This window comes from Corvus hawaiiensis, chromosome 17, assembly GCF_020740725.1.
Source record: "Corvus hawaiiensis isolate bCorHaw1 chromosome 17, bCorHaw1.pri.cur, whole genome shotgun sequence".
Classification (NCBI taxonomy): domain Eukaryota; kingdom Metazoa; phylum Chordata; class Aves; order Passeriformes; family Corvidae; genus Corvus; species Corvus hawaiiensis.
The window spans coordinates 4,079,655-4,095,866 of NC_063229.1; the positions used below are offsets into that span (position 1 = coordinate 4,079,655).

General features: G+C 54.1%; 1 protein-coding gene across 8 annotated transcripts in view; it reads right to left on the bottom strand.

The window, feature by feature from the left end:
* Positions 1–1,599: 1,599 nt before the first annotated feature.
* The window catches only part of CBFA2T2 (CBFA2/RUNX1 partner transcriptional co-repressor 2), a 58,435-nt gene continuing 43,822 nt past the window's right edge, over positions 1,600–16,212 (bottom strand). For 5 of the 8 annotated variants that reach the window (XM_048321658.1, XM_048321663.1, XM_048321662.1 and 2 more), the window contains 9 exons: positions 13,803–14,044; positions 12,098–12,187; positions 11,188–11,369; positions 10,315–10,568; positions 9,581–9,666; positions 8,467–8,662; positions 7,073–7,144; positions 6,550–6,740; positions 1,600–4,159 (listed from right to left, as the gene is read on the bottom strand). In XM_048321658.1, the coding sequence (XP_048177615.1) occupies positions 3,872–4,159; positions 6,550–6,740; positions 7,073–7,144; positions 8,467–8,662; positions 9,581–9,666; positions 10,315–10,568; positions 11,188–11,369; positions 12,098–12,187; positions 13,803–14,044 (1,601 nt within the window). In that variant the 3' untranslated portion in view covers positions 1,600–3,871. The remainder of the gene's footprint in view (positions 4,160–6,549; positions 6,741–7,072; positions 7,145–8,466; positions 8,663–9,580; positions 9,667–10,314; positions 10,569–11,187; positions 11,370–12,097; positions 12,188–13,802; positions 14,045–16,212) is intronic. The other 3 variants (XM_048321661.1, XM_048321659.1, XM_048321660.1) reach the window with 3 other exon arrangements.

Here is a 16,212-nt window from a genome sequence, read left to right on the forward strand (position 1 = left end):
CTGCCAGAGGTGGAGCTGAGTTAATGGGGAGGGGTCGGGGGTAGGGGACACTAAAGGAGGGGGGAAGGCTGGAGAAGATCCCAGCTGCTCCATGGCTTGCACTGGGGCTTTCCTTGGTGCTGCTGCAGCAGCAGATCCTCTGCTGAGCCAGGGAACAATGCACTGTCACAACCAGTGTGGAGGGCCTGCCAGGGCACAGGAGGGACCCTCCTGGCATGGAAAACGTCATCCTTGTGCCCCTGCCTGTCCCCAGCACCAGTGTGGGGCACCATGGGTGCCTGCACCCTCAATCCTCACTCACCTGGGACCTGCTACCACCCCCCCAAGCTCTTTTCCCACTCCCTGTGGGTGCTGTTCCACCAGAAACATTCGAGTGTTTCTCCCCCAGTCCCTGGGTGCAGTCAGTAAAATCTGTGGCTGAAGGGGCAGTGGGTGCAGCTCCAGCCTGGGGACACCTCATCCACCCTGTGCTGGGCGGGTCTGACACGGTGTCACCCCTGGCTCCAGGGGGTGATACCACAGGAGGGATTGTTGGGTTTTAGGGTGCTTGTTTTGCTCCAGCAGAAGCTTCCTGCGTTTGGGGTGCTGGGGGGGACCTGGCTGATGCCAGGAGCAACCAGCAGAGATGGGATCAGGGGTGCTTCTGGCTGGAGGAGAGGAGGAACAGCAGCTGCTGCTGCCAGCTCAGCTGGGCACTGCCAGATCCCAGCCCAGGGCAGGCTCGGGAGCCAAATCACAACTGCCCCTCCCAGGGCAGGGGGAGCAGAGCCTGTCCCTGTTCCCATGGGGACCCATCCTCCAAACGCCCAATTATTGACCTGATTCTCAAACCCCGCTCCTGCCCCTGGCCAAAGCCATGACTTGCTGTGATCACAGGGCAGCAGAAGTGGCTCCAGCCCCGTGCAGGGGCAGCTGCTGGGCCCAGGGCCACAATCCTGCCCCTGGGAATGACATCCAAGGGATCCCAGGATGTGCTGGAGCCACGGCAGGACCGTGGGCCATCAGTAAGGGACGAGCTGTGCCAGGGCACAACCAGGGGGGTTACAGAGGCCACCCGGGGCAGCCACAGAGGCAGAGCTGCAGCAGGCACTGGTTTGGGACTCCTGAGCTGCCTCCCCAGCTCCATGTGGGGTTCACTCCTCGGTTTTGGGTTTCTTCACCACCGGATTAATGTTTGTGGCAGCCTGGAGACCAAAATCCTCAGGTGAAGCCACAGCGTGTGCAGGGGGCATCCCCGGGGGCACAGGGCCGGCAGTGGCAGCCAGCTGTGACAGCACATGGGGCTGCAGTGACAGCCAGCTGTGCCAGCACCCTGCAGGCTGCTCTGTGCTCTTATTAAAAAAACACTTATAAAAAGCTCAGGAAACAACACATTGAACTGTAAACTCAAAGACATCCAACAGCACTGAAGATAGGGCTGAACTCCAGCTCTGCCTGCACTGCTCCCAGGCTTTGCCCACAGCATCACCACCACAGGGGAGGCAGTTTTTGTCCCTAAAAGTCCCCTGGCCAAGGCCAAAGCCACGGTGTGGCGGAGTTCCCCAAAAACCTCTGAGCACTGCTGAAAACCTCTGCCCCTTCCCAGAGAGAAGGGGGAGCTGGAGGATGAATATAGTCTTTTTATTGACTACTTTTGAGTAGAACAAACTAAATACATCTGTAACAGTTTGGGTTCCTTTATACAGGACATTAAATAAGTTATGCACAGGAATGAAGTAACAAATTTCTATTACAGAATTAAATGTCAAAAAAAAAAAATAGAAACCTCAACCCAATGTCTTCCCACACCCCAAGTTCACATTTATCATTCCATATTTAAAAAAAAAAACAACCCAACAACAACAAAAAAAAGAAGCAATCATTCTAATCATGACTGTTAGTATTTCATTCATTTACACCGGGGTTAATTTTAATACATGGCCATCAACGTCGCATGAGAATTATGGAAGACAATCTATTTACAAGCAAGTCCTTCCAGCCCTGCCCTGCTTCCCCTTCCCACCCCACCTTGCCACTGTCACCAAGGACCCACAGCACGAGGAGGGGCTGCAGGTGAGGAGGGGACGTCACAAGCATGTGGGATTGACCTGAGGCTGCTCCAACTGTGTCCCTGTCCCCTTAGGGCAGGAAATCCCTTCCTAAGGCCCTGGGGTGAACACCCCTAGGACGGGCTGCTGCAGGTCAGGGTGGCTCCAGTGCCACCCCCACTGGGAGCTGCCTCAAGCTGGGCTCCAGCACCGATTCCTAGGGACACAGGGGACACATCCCCAGGGCCACTGGAGCTGTCTGCAACACCAGGAGACCTCGTGGCTTTTTAATAAAACCTTGCAGACAGGGAATCACCAGCTCTATCCCACAACAGCAGCTTCCCAAGGAGCCTTCCCAAGGGGCCAGGGCTGGAGCAGCAGGTCCCCTGCTCACCCCCAGCAGCGCTGCGACGACTCGTTACAGCTCCATTATTCCAACTGAAAAAGTGATCAAAAATAATTTGGGAATTACTCACCTCACTGGGCTCCAGCCCAGCATCACACACACAGAGTCAGGGAAACACAGCTCTGCTGAAGAGATGGATTTCTAGAGCTCCTGTGTGTGGCTGTGGGAGTTGGGAGCAGCTCCTGGAGGGCACGTCCCCCCCGTCCCAGGGGCTGTGCCACTGCCACCCTCTGTGCCACAGCCCTGCTGCAGGGCAGTGCTGATCACAGCCTGCACTGCCCTGAGTCCCTGCAGTCCCTCCTTCCACAGCACAGCAGGGGCTCTGCTGTGGATGGATCTCCCCAGGCTGTGCCCGCAGCCCCACGGAACCTCGCTCCGAGCCGGTGTCTTTGGGACAATCTCTGAAGGTGGAGGCACAGCCCTGGGCACCTCTGGCTGCAGCACCGCAGGAACCCCCTGGGGCTGGGGTAAGGATGGACACAGGACACCCAGTGCTGCCTTTCTTTTACCACTTTGGCCAATGTGTGTGGAGAGCGCCGGCTGTAAATAACCCCTCGCACCAGTGAGGGTTCCTGGGCTCAAAAACAACAGCAGCAACTCCCAAACCAGCAGCTTCCAGGCAGTGAAAAAACCAAACACTTTCTGCACAGCAAAACAACAGCCCCCAGGTGGAAAGGGCACCTGCACCCAGCCCAGCTCTGCTCTGCACGTGTTCCCCCGCACAGGTCCCACCCAGGAAACACCAACTGTCTGTCTCACCACAGAGCAGGATGAAATCCAGGCCATCCAGCAGTACCTCCCTGCCACTGCCACTTGTCTTAGAGCAGACAAATCCTCTCCTCCCTCTCTGCAACCCTCAGCTGCCAGCCTGGAGGCAGAAGTGGGCTCAGTTTTTGCCATTGCAGAGAGGATGAAATGCTCCTGCTGGGAAATTGGCTCTGGTCTGTTCACAGCAACAGCCAGCTAGGCACGGCCACCTGAGGCACAGCTGTCTGGGATGAATCAAAACTCGATGGATGTTATGGAGAAAAGGTGGCTGAAGGAGGCAGTGGTGGCTCTGACACCCTGGGGAGCGAGCCTGAGCATGCCACAAGGACAGGGCTCCCTGCTTGGGCACCACACTCTCAGCATCTCCAGCATGTGCCAGTGCCCTTCCCTGAATCCAGGTCCCCTGAGCAGGTGCCCAGTGTCCCCCAGGCCCTGACGACGCTCTGGTGTCCCCCTGAGAGGAGCAGAGAGATGCTGCAGGTGAGGCTCACCCCAGTTCACGAGCCACAAAGGAAAAGGCAGGACGAGAGGGCAAAGCTGGAGTGTCGGCGCTCCGAGGAGGCAGCATGATTGTGACAAATATGCCAAGTGATAACAGTTGCTGTGGGGCGTTTTTCAGCTTAAAAAAACCCAGGGAACTCATCCAAGGGAGTGAAGCAAACCCTCCCTCCTAGAGTCCGTTCGTGTCTATGGCTGTCACGGACGCCGGGGTGGAGGAGCGCGAGGTGGTCGCCGAGGTCTTCTCGAGGGCCGGGCTGGGGATGCCATCGAGGCTCTTGGCTGCTGCTGCCACCCGGCCCGTGGGCAGGGCCAGGGGCTTGCTCTGGCCGTGCAGGCCTTGCCCACAGATGCGGTGGTGCCTCTCCCAGTCCTTGTGCTGGCAGAAGGAGCCGCAGTACCGGGCGATGTTGCAGCCGCTGCACGTCTCGCTGGCCTTGCGGCCGCAGTTCCAGCAGCTCTGCAAGACCAAAGACACCGCGCTTGAAAGGGGTTTAGTTTTCCTAAGAGCTGCAGGATGGTGCTGACTCAGCTCTGGAGGGGACTGTTCATCCCCTCAGGCCCAGATTTGGGAATATTAAAATGAGCAATCCATTAATTCTTGCTCTTTCCCAGCTCTTTGCCAACGGTTCTAACCCCCACTGCTCTTTGCCCACAGCCGCTGTCACACTGCTCCAGGCACATCCTCTCCCCTAGACCCACCCGAATGAAGAGGAAACAGCAGGCATGGACTGAAAAACACGCTGCAGATGCTGCTATTGGGCCTTTTTATTTCCTGTTTTAAGCAGCTCTGTTTTGGTCTTGCTCCCAGGCAAGCACTCTCTGCGGGAATCACGGCGCGCTGCACAGGCACCATTTGCTCCGCACCCTGCCTCGCTGCACAAGAGGTTGGAGCAGGCCAATTTGGAAAAGCAAATGCTCATTTGAAAGCCTCCCAGCCAGGTGGAAGCACTGCCAGAGCCCGAGCTTCAATCTGGAAGCGGAGCAAAGCCCCTCTGGCCGCTGGGAGAGGTGTCAGCTGGTGGCTCCCGGCGTGCCACCGCTTCCCTCGGAGCGCGGGGCAAGGGGCCAGCGCCGGAGCGGCGGCTGCAGCTGCTCCGGGGAGGGGAAGGAGTGGCGGAGCAGCTTCCCTGCAGCTGGACCAGGGCGTAGCAAACACACACTGGGGAGGGCAAGCTCAGCTGTGGGAACGCAGCCTCTGTCAGAGCTGGCCTTTGTGGGGACACGGCTGCTGTGAGTGCCAGCAAAGAGCTGTGGGAGCGGGGTGGTGGGAGATGCTGCCTGTACCAGGCAGCCCTGTTGTGGGGAAGGGCAGTCAGATTCCCACTGCCAGGCTCAGCACTGGAGCCACCAGCTCATGGTGATGGTTTATGGGCTGGCAGTGAAGCACCCGACTGGTTCACTTTGGAGTGAGCTGCTCCAGAGCCTGTGTGTCCCCAAGGCTCCTCCACCTTCCAGGGGAAGCAGGACTTGTGACCAAAAAGCCCCTACACCAAAGACCATGGTAGTTCTTGGAAAACTGGGTCACTGCTTCACAGCTGTTTACACTTCAAGTGTTTTTCAACTGTGTTGCAAAGGTTACAAGATGGGCCAGAACACAGGACAGCTTTTAGACAAGGGCTCTGGGGCTTGCACAGAGGGTGCTCAGCAGCTCCCAAGATCCCAGAGTGCTCCTCAGCACAGCTGGAGGAGGAGGACACTCCTCTGCTATTCCCCTATGGAGAAATCACTACTTGCCTCATTCCTTCCATGGCTTCCTGAGCAGTTCCACCCACTCCCATCATGTGTTTATTGACTGGTGTGTTCAACCCTCAGCAATTTAATGGGGAATTGCAGTATGGACATCATTCTCTGGAATGACACCTAATTATTCCATAGTTCCAGCCATGGAACCTTCCTGAGGCCCAGCTGAGCTGAAACCCACCAGCAGGAGGGGATGGACCTGCTGCCCCCACATCCCAGCAGACATGAACAGCACGGTCCCATCAGATTTCTGCTCCACAGACACAAACCCTCTGCTCTTGCACGTGTAGAGAAGTTAAAACATGGAGTAAAGCCCACATGGATGGGATGTGGTAGTGCAGGAATGAACCATGTGACTCCCCTTGCCCAAAATCTCAAAAGCTCTACCAAGTGAGCTTCCTGTTAAGCAACAGGGAGGGTAATTGATGACTGAAGAGTAGAAAGAGATTCTCTGAGACACACCCATTCAGCACCTGTCACTGGCTATGACAAACCAAGAGCCATTCCTCCTTTTCCAACATGCAAGTGTGGTACAGACCACCAGGAACGTGCAAGAGCTTCTCCTGCAGCCCAGCTTCTGCCCTGCCCTATATTCAAGCCCACAAACGGCAATTCCTTTTCTGCAAACATCAAGTACCCCACCATAATTTCTGAGCTAAACTGCATGCCCCAGCATCCTTTTCTTTTTGCTTCTACACCTCTTTCAACCCCATAGAATCCCTGCTCATTACACTGGGTGCAGCTCAGGGTGCCCAGTGGTTGCACACACGTGTCCACAGACATTGTTTAGGGAGAACTCCCTGCCAGCAAAACCTAGAAAGGATGTTTTATGATGTTGGTGCATTGCTTTAGTTGTTGGTTGGAGAGAGACTTCCAAAAGGAAAAGGTGCTGAAGACTGGATGGAGTTTGGAGCACCCTGGTCTAGTGGAAGGTGTCCCTGTCCATGGCAGGGGCTTGGAATGAGATGATCTTTGAGGTCTCTTCCAACCCAACCCATTGTGTGAGATCTATGATTCTATGAAAGGGGGTGGGGGACCTGAAGACTTGACCTGGAGACTCTGTGAGCCTTGGAAAGCCCTTTCCCAGGTTGTCCCCTGGCACCTCACCTCGGTGGACTCCTCCTGCTCGTTTATGACGAGGAAGGCATCCTCGGTGGCCTGGCGCTTGGCATCAGCGATGGTCTGCTCCATGCGGGCCCGCTCCGACGCGATCATCTCGAACGCCTTCTGCTCCGCCTCGGCCACCGCCTTCTGCACCTCCGACATGGCCTGGCGCTTCACCTCGTTCACAGCTTCTTCTGGAAGGAAAGAGCAGCCTCACCCACCCGTCCTGGGAGCAGGGGGAGCCTTCCACAGAAACACAGTTCCAGCAGCGCGTTCCCAGAACCAGCACCCCGACCACTCCCGGGAGTGCCGAGGCCGGGCTCAGTCCCACGGGATCCCCGCTGGCATCACAGAGGAGCAGAGCCCTTTGGAAAAGGCAGGGTGGGGATGCTGGCAGCCAGATGTGCACATCCTAGGGTGTTCCTGCAGCTGGGCTCCTGCTGTTTCTGCACAGCAAATCCGCAGCATCTGTGTTTACCCCGAGTGATCCGGCAGGAGCCCGGCCGGGGTCACCGCAAACACTCACCGGCTTTCTTCCAAATCTCCTCAGTGACGTAGCCCGTCCCCGACCTGCTGCTGAACTCCCGCAGGGAATCTGCTGGAATAAGGGACACAGGGAAAGGTTGGCAAAACCTCATCCCACTCAGCTGCCGCTCATGTGCCCAGTGGTACCTCAGGAGGTCACGGGGCAGGGAAGGATTGACCAGCTAAAACTCAAAACAGAGTATCCCTATGGCTAAAGCCATTCCTCAAACACTCAGATGATAAATGACAACATTCAATTAGCACCTTGCATAATTTATGACACTGTATAACCTATCTCCTGGTACTCTAAAGCAACAGGCAATGCTTATAGATGTATGTTATCCAACTCCTGCACTGTCCAGAGGCTGTGAGCATCAATCTGTAGACCAGCAGTTTACATTAAGCACAGCACTTCCCAGTCCCAGGGCAATTCAAAGGCTTGAACAGAACAAACTGTCCTCCCAGACACCTGGAGGTGCTGCTTGATGCTTAACTGCACCTTCTCACAGGAGCAACAGAGATGAAAATTATCCCTAGGTCCCACAAGGGGAGAAAGCAACAGCGTTCCAAAGTTATATAACATTTTTTAATTACATCACCTTTAACAACATGGGGCTGGAAGTGTATTAGTCATGATGTATTAAATATAGAAGGGCTAAAAGCTGGCTGTGCCCCCCAGACCATCACACACACACCCACTGCTCCTCAGGCTTTGTGGCAACTGGAGCCAGGGGCACTTGGATTCCTTGCAGGAGGATTCCCTCTATATTTTGTTTACAAACAAGTAGAATATACATCAAATTGACATTTTTTCTTGCTAGAAGAAATCCATGTTTATTACTGAATAATCGGAGGGTTTTTTTTCCCCAGAACTTGATTTGCAGCAGATTTGTTTGGATGGAAATCAGAATTGCATTTAAATAAATCAGCATTTTAGACTTGTTTTTTGTATGGGGTCAAACCCCTGCGTACTGGAGGGGGAAACTATAGTCTGCTTTGATAAAGTTGACTCATGATACAAAAAACAGAATTAGTAACACAGGTAGCTATTACACTTACAAAAGCCTTTGGTATTTTTAAAATAAATAGACCTTGACATTTAAAATCCTTCAGGCAAGAGGGACTGGAAGGGGGAGAGTGGTGGAGACAAACACCTCTCTCCTGCCTTTTCACCCCCAGATTTATCAACTTCGGGCAGCAGTGACAAGGAAGAGGCCCTTCCACCATGAGCAAAGGTGCCTTTAGCTATTGCCAACAGCTGCTTCCCTGCATTCCCTCTCTTCAAAGCCTCGAGAAAAACACTTAAGCAGCGCCCAACCAAACTTATCCCACAGCTGGCATAATTAATCCTCTCTCTCTGCCTGGCAGAGCCGTGGCAGGCAGCCCCCTCCTCACCGCTGCCCACGGAGTCGGCGCTGGCGGGGCTGTGCTGGCGGCTGAGCAGCTCCGCGCCCGCCTTGCGCGGCTCGGCCGTCTCGGAGCAGCGCCGCTTCCAGTAGTTGAGCTCCTCCCTGTCGGCCTCCTGGCAGCGCCGCAGCACCGCCATGGAGCGCCGCGTCTTCTCCACCATCTCCATGATGCAGTTCAGGGCCTGCGGGAGGAAACGGTCCTCAGTCAGCCATGAGGGACCATCCCAGGGTGATTTCGCAGGATTTGGGATGGTGCCATGGCCCAAGGTGGGGGTCACACACAAGAGGTGGCTAAATGCCTCCAGGCCATGCTCCTAAAAGTGGAGAGGAAAACCCCACCACTTTCCTATGGGATTAGGGTTGGTTATGATCCTGGTGCCAGCGCTCCACAGTCACAGCCTCACTCCAAATATTCAGCTACAGGGCCTTTGCTCCACCCAAACCCCATCCCCTCCAAAAACCCATTAGCTTTAGACCATGAGGTCCCTCTGCATTTATGATCAAAGCCGAATTTTAATCCCATCTCTTGGAAGGAAACAGCAGTGAAGTGCCTGGATGAGCTGCCTCGCTCAGAAGGAAAAAGCTCAGCATAAAATCTGCCAGAAGCACCAGGTCTTGCTGTTGGTGCCTTTTTTGGTCCATAAAAGGCTGGCACCTCAGGAAAAAAACCCCAAACTTAAAATACAGTAATGATAGGTTTACTAATTTTCTGAGACCATATCCTGACTGCACTTAGCACATCTGTGCACTTGTGCTGGCCAGGGCTGCGGCAGAAAAGACCCCCGTGGGGATAAAGCTGGGTTTGCTTGCTCAGCCAGCCATGGCAGCACCTGGCCACATGCTCTGCAGGAGAAGCTCCCCAGCTCCAGACACTTCACCAACACCGATTTTAGTTTCCACTGGCCATGGGCAGAGGAAACCTGCCAGGAAAGTGCTACAGCTCCTCTCAGCCCTCCCCACCATCCACCTGCTTGTTCCTCCACCAGCCACCAGGAGAGCCTGGATACGGTACCAACAACAAGGAAATCACCAACTGGAGCTGGTGGAACACTGGGTTGCTGCTTCCCACAGAGCTTCCCACACACCCTGCCATTCCTTACGTGATCAAGATGCTTCCACTCATCCGCCCACTCCCTCTCTGTTAGGCGGTGATCCACCAGCTCGTCCTGGTAGCCTCCATTCAATCCTGCAACAAGCCACGGCCACAGAGGGATTAGATGGACCAATGGAGAGAGAAGCGGCCCCAAAGCAAGAATAAAGAGCTTTTTTCCAGCTCCACATAGCTCGGATTTTAAAACACATCTCAAGGTGGCAGCTCTACAGGGGCAACTCCACGCTGCTGCTTTTTTATCCCTGTCTGGGAAGTGCTACAATCCACTTGTGGCTCCAGCTCTGACCTGCTTGTGGAGCTGGTTCTCCTGTTATAAACTCACAGCAGCTCAGAGCCTGTGATTCACACTGTCCTGTTGGAAACGCATCATGCACCTCCCACACATCCCTTGGAGAAACAGGGCAGGGGGTCAATCTCTACTCTCCTGCTTTGGAGATCTTGGAAAAGTTAATTTCTATTTCCCTGCCCTCTCTTCCTGCCTGCTGGGTTGGCTACACTCAATTCACACATCAAGTCCTTCCTCCTCATCCTCAGTGACTCCAGCCTTCACACAGGGAAATACAAACTCTCAATCTTCCAGTTTGTCACTTCCCACGGGCAGTTGTTTCCTCTGAACTCCCTGCAAAGACTCTGCTGTGAGGACATGCCCAGCATCCCACATCTCTGGGTACAAGTGGCCAAGTAGAGACCAACACCAAAGCTCAACCCTCCAGGCTTTCTCACCAAGCCCGCCGTGCCTGTCCCGGATCTCTCTGTGCTCCAACATCTTGCTGGGGTCCCTGTAGAGGTGGGAGGTGGCAATATCTTCCAAGGTGTAGTGCTGGAGGGGCGGTGGGGTGGGGTGGAACTGCCCGCTGGGGTTCATCAGGGGGATGGTGAGGGCAGGGCTGTGCCGGGGCGCGGGGCTGATGGTGCAAACCCTCTTGGCCGGAGGCTCTGTCGGCAGCGGCTCCCTCTCAAAGCTGCTGTCTTCCCTCCTGCAACCACACCAGCAGAGACAGGCATTCCTTAGCATCCCATAAACATACTCAACGATGCAGATTTGGAATCAGCAGGGTTTGGGCAGCAGTGATTTTACCAGGGGTAAATGCAGAGCTCAAACAAATGCGCTCAATTTGTGAGGCGATGCACAAAGTGACCCCGTCAAAGAAAAGGGTTCAGGATGCCTGAGTGTTGTGATTCATCTCTCTGAGCGTGACCAAATTAAAATTTCACAGTTTTTATAAATTTGAGGCATGCTCCACATAATTGCATAACAACTTTTATCTTGGAATAAAACGTGGTGAAAATGAAGCACATCCTTCCCAGCCCTGCCAATGCCTCCGTTCATTGCCTTGGAGGTGGGAAACTGCTCAGCTCTCTGGCTCAGGCTTTTCAGTGCTACCCAAAAGTCCCTCTGGGACAGAACCTGCCTGAAAGAGGAACCCAATCTGAATTCACAGTGCAGCAGGAGCAGTCATTGCAGTCTTAGAACAGCCAGAACAGTTGTTGGGAGTGATAAGATCCTGGATGCTGCTTAAAGCTTTGTCAGCAGCAAAGATAAAACAAAAGTCACAACTTCAACAACTGAGCAGAGTGACAAAAGCTGGTTTTCACCTGTCTGGACTGTGCCTCTTGCCGTTGCCATTGACCTCGATGAGCAGCTCGGAGGAGTCAGCAGGAGATGTGGTGTTGGTGTTGAGCAGGATGTGCTCGTGCTGTGCCAGGTACTGGGAGGGCGTTTGCTTGGCAGCACGGGCACAGTGCAGCAGCTCCCGCTGCAGCAGTGGGAGGTTGGCCTGGAAAACAAGCACAGGGCTGGATTACAGCAGGGCAGGGGTTTCCAGCTGTTCCAAAAGGTTTGGTCTTCATTAATACCCCAGAGCAATAACACCTGTGGCCCATGACCCCCGCTCAGGATCCTCCAGCTCCTGGTATCTGCACTGTCAGATTTACCTGTATTTTCCCAGGAGCCTGATGTTGGTGGACCCAAAATCCAAGTGTTACAGGAAGCACTGTGTGCTTCCAGCATCTAGTTACCCAGAGAAATTGTGGAATCCTCATCCCTGGAAGTGTTCAAGGCCAGCTTGGACACGGCTTGGAGCAACCTGGTCTAGTGGAAGGTGTCCCTACCCATGGCAGGGGGTTGGAATGAGATGAGCTTTAAGATCCCTTCCAACCCAAACCATTCTGAGATTCTGTGATTTAACCATCCCAGACAGACTCTGTGTGCCAGCACTTCAAACATTCTAGATCTGAACATTTGCAAATAAGATTATAGGCTCAGAAGCTGCCACATGGAGCTTGGTTTGCCTCCTTTATCTCCAGCACACAAGCAGACATATGTGGCACACGGCACAACGTCAGCCAGTCCCACACGGCCACCGCTACGCTCTCTGCAGTCTGTCTTGGACTCCAGCAGAATTGCTGTGGTGCTTGCAAGGAGAGCTTTCCCCGCAATGTCACACTGCCAAGAGGCACAGGCAGGCACACAGAGTGTCAGCAAGCCCCAGCAGCTCCCCGTCACCTTCAGGAAGGGGATCACAAATGGCCGGAGCGGGAAGTTGGTCGCCTCTTGCAGCTTGCAGTGAAATTCCTCGATTGTCACCGTTGAGTTCTGAGAAAAGAAATTAAGAAATGGAATGGCAATTTGTTCTTATTTTTAGACATGTGGGAAATGGCTCCAAACGAACAGAACTGGGAGGGAGACAGCATCTGCCACTCCAGGACTGACAGTGTTTGCATTGGATCCTGCTGAATGCAGCCAGGAAGGCTCAGGCCAGCAGGGTAGGAATGCTGCACTAGGGGAGGGGTGGGAACTGCCTGGCCCAGCACCCTCCCAGCTCCAGGGTGGGAGGCAGAGGCTGACTCCAGGGCAGCAGGACCCAGCTGGCATCTACTGCATGCTGGGGCAGGCTGTGGAGAGTCAGACTTCAATCCCAGCTGCTCAGAACTGCACACCTTCCTCTCCTTCCTCCCTTTCAATTCTCCTCATCTAACCTATCCGTGGAGTCTCATCAGCCTTCTGCTCACCATGGTCCTCTCCTGGTCCAGCCCTGCATCCCCTGGGGCTGCTCAGGCTGGGGAACCCCAGCACAGGTAGCATTTGATAACCTGCACGTACAAAACTCATCTCTTGCAGCAATTACCACAAGCCAGGCTGAGAATGACAGGCAGAGGGACCTGGACAACTTCTCATTCCCTCCCCAAAAGGGTAAGCTAAGGTACTACCCTACATCCATGCAATTAAATATGCTATAGAAAAGCAGCAGCAGCACTTTGCATTGAGTCCTTGAGCCCTGGGAGTGACCCTGAGGACATGGACAGACTCAGGTTTGCTGCCAACCTTGGAAGCAGAAATGCTCCAGGCTGCTGCAGTCCCTGCCCTGTGAGCCTGCTGAGCCTCAAAAGAAATGTGCCAAAAAGCAGAGATCAGTGCAGGAGCCCCACTGGGTGCCCCACGGGACCACAGTTGGCCAGGGCTCCAGGGCCTCAGTCCAAAGTCACAGAATGGTTTGGGTTGGAGGGACCTTAAAGCCCATCCAGTGCCACCCCCTGCCATGGGCAGGGACACCTTCCACTGTCCCAGGCTGCTCCAAGCCCCATCCAACCCGGTCTTGGACACTGCCAGGGATCCAGGGGCAGCCCCAGCTTCTCTGGGCACCCTGTGCCAGGGCCTCCCCACCCTCACAGGGAAGGATTTCTTCCTAATATGCAATCCAAACCTCCTCTTTCTCAGTTTAAAGCCATTCCCTCTTGTCCTGTCACTCCATGCCTTTGTAAAGCATGTGGAGTATCATGTCTAATGCACTGGACAGCAGTTCTCCCAGTTATTCTGTGTAACTGCAAACACTGGATACAATTCTGCAGCAAGACCCGTCCATTTGGGTTTGAAGGGTGTTCTCATGGCAGGGGTTAGGAATGAGATGATCTTTAAGGTCCCTTCCAAATCAAACCATTCTGTGATTCTGTGATTTACAGAAAAGCTTTGCCCAATTCCTTCCAGGTTTCTTTAAGTTTAGCTGCACATAAACTCGTGCCTAAGCCACTGGACCAACAGCTTTTTGAAACACAGCAAAGGCACGGAAAAAGAAGTCACTGAGTTGCCCATGAAGCACAAACATAACAGAGCCTTGCTCAGCTACCAGCTCTGCTTGCAAAGACACAGACAGACAACACTGTGTGTCAGGACCTGGGAAAAGCCAGGCAGCCCGAGATGGTGCAGGACTTACCACCAGTGCCAGGACAAGGGTCCGGACCTTCTCCCCGATCTCCGGTGAAATGTCATTCCCAAACTGCTGCAGGGTGGTGAGGAAGCGCTTCAGCTTGCTGAGCTGCCGGGCTCCACACGTGGCTGGGAGCTGCTGGTTGGTCAGTGAGGAGGAGGAGGACGAGGAAGGGCCGTTGCTGAATCTCTGGGGTGGGGATGGGGCCCCGTTCAGCGTCGGGGGGGAATGGTTTATTCCGTTGGGCACTGCAAAGAGGAGACAGAAGCGATGCTGAGCACCACATGGGCACATCCCTGTGGTCTGGTGCTTGAGTGGGTCCATCCTCCAGCCAGGAGGCTGCTGCTGCTGAGGGGCAGCTCAGGTGGCTCCACCTCGCCCGAGGAGGGCCGACAGATCCTGTCCTGCGCCTGCCATCCCTCCCTGGGGATTTACAGGGAGTTTCGCAAACACAGTTGTTTTTTCCAGCCTGGTCCCATCTGCAACTTTGCCTCCTGTCAGTGGTGAGCATGTCAAAACAGACTGAAGGGCTGGAAGTTTGGGAACTCGGCAAGGGATTAGGATAAATTGTTGACATCCCCACGCTGTGGTTGCACAATGTCGAGCCTTGTCTGATGAGCAGCTGTGCACTGGGGGCCCAGCTCGGTATAAACCCAGAATTTCGGACTGAAAAGCACACAACTGGAAATAAGAGTCAGAGCTGATCCACTGGGTTTATCCTTAAAAACCCAGTCCTGAATCCCTTATGGTTTAAAGTGCTGACAAGGGGGCCACAAGGTATAAAAACCATTTCAAATGATGGTGTTCAGAGAAGCCCTGAAACCACCTAGCAGAGCTGCCCCTTGCCTGTGGGAGGAGCAGAAACTTGCGAAAAAAGATGCCAAAATTTCTGCTGCAGCTTCATGAGGATCATACCAAATCCTGATGAATCCAGTGAGGGGTTTTTCAGAGAAGACAGGAGGTACATGAACAGTTAAACCACTCTGGGGCATGCCAGGGTCGGAGGCTGGAAAGGCTCCACACACCTGGACCTTCGTGGTGAGCACAGGAGGGAAACTTAACCAGAGTCAGTTAAGATGCAAGGAAAGATAAGGCTACAAGAGACCATCAAAGGTGGTTCCTGCTAACCAGGAGGTGAAAGCCCTCACAGACAGACAGAAGATGAGATGAAGGTGAAGGCCAGCACTGAGAGGATGAAGGTGCAAAGCCAATGTGAGCTCATGCCTTTTGTTATGGAACAAAGCAACCTGAAAAACTCCTGTCCCCACTCCCAAAGCAGCAAAGCAACAGGGACAGCAGGATGTACCCACAGGTACAGCTCCACACAGCACACCGGAGCTGTGTGAAAGGCAAGGCCTCTGGTAATTACTCATAAAGGCATTTATTTCACTATAAAAGGGTTATAAATAGGGGCGAAGCTGCCAAGAGAAGCTCCTCTCAAAGAGCAAAGGCTGTGCAGCTCCGTGCTCTCCGGCAGCCACAACTGAGGCGCTTTCCCCCTTCTCTATTTCACTTCCTCTTATTCTTTCAGATGAAAGCCTGGGAGAGCAAGGGGCTCTATTTATACCTCAGGACAAAGAGGGGCTGTGAGACACCCCTGGGGCTGAGGAGGATGCTCGGGAAAGGCTGCCAAGCAGGGAGCAGAGGATGCTGGTGGACAGGGGGATGCCACGGAAGCGGAGCGGGGTCGGGTGGGGGCTGCCGTTAGACACGGCCCCGTAACCGCGCTCTGTGTTTTTGGGCTCACCCCTCCTGACCCTCTGCCAACGGCACCACCGCAGGGCGGCTGGCAGTTATCTGATCCTGCACGTCACCAGGATCTGCTCCACCACAGACCACACAGCGGGCCGGCACCTCGACTTCCAGGTGAGAGCACAGCGCTGGAGCAAGTCAGGCAGTGTACCAAGACCAGGGGGATTGCCAGTTTGGGGGCAGCAGGATGATAAAATTCCTGGGAACAAAGTCATCATCTAAGGCTACTCTTAAATTCTGCCTTAGGTCCTACATAGTCAAAGATTTCGCTGCTTCTCCAACCCTGCGTTAGTGATCCATAGGCAGGCATGGCTTTGTTCCAACTGCTCCAGCTCAGCTGCCCAAGCCATGGCCTTTCACAGGGCAGGTCACACACCCACCGAGTGACCAAGGGCCTCTGGTGCAACTGAGAAAGGAAAAGGCAAGAATGAACTTCACCACAGGTCGCATCTCTCATCTGTCTTGGAAAGAGGCAATTAAGTCATCTGCAATCAGCAGATTCAGACTTCTTGGCCCTTAACAGCATGCCAAGCATCCTCACTGGAAAAATTAATTTCTGTCACTTTGCTAATGGTCTTTTTCTGCCTGAGCAAAAGGAGAGCCATTAAAAACGCCTGAGCACATAAAGATGGGGACAATGTGTCTGGCGGGATAACCCGGTGAT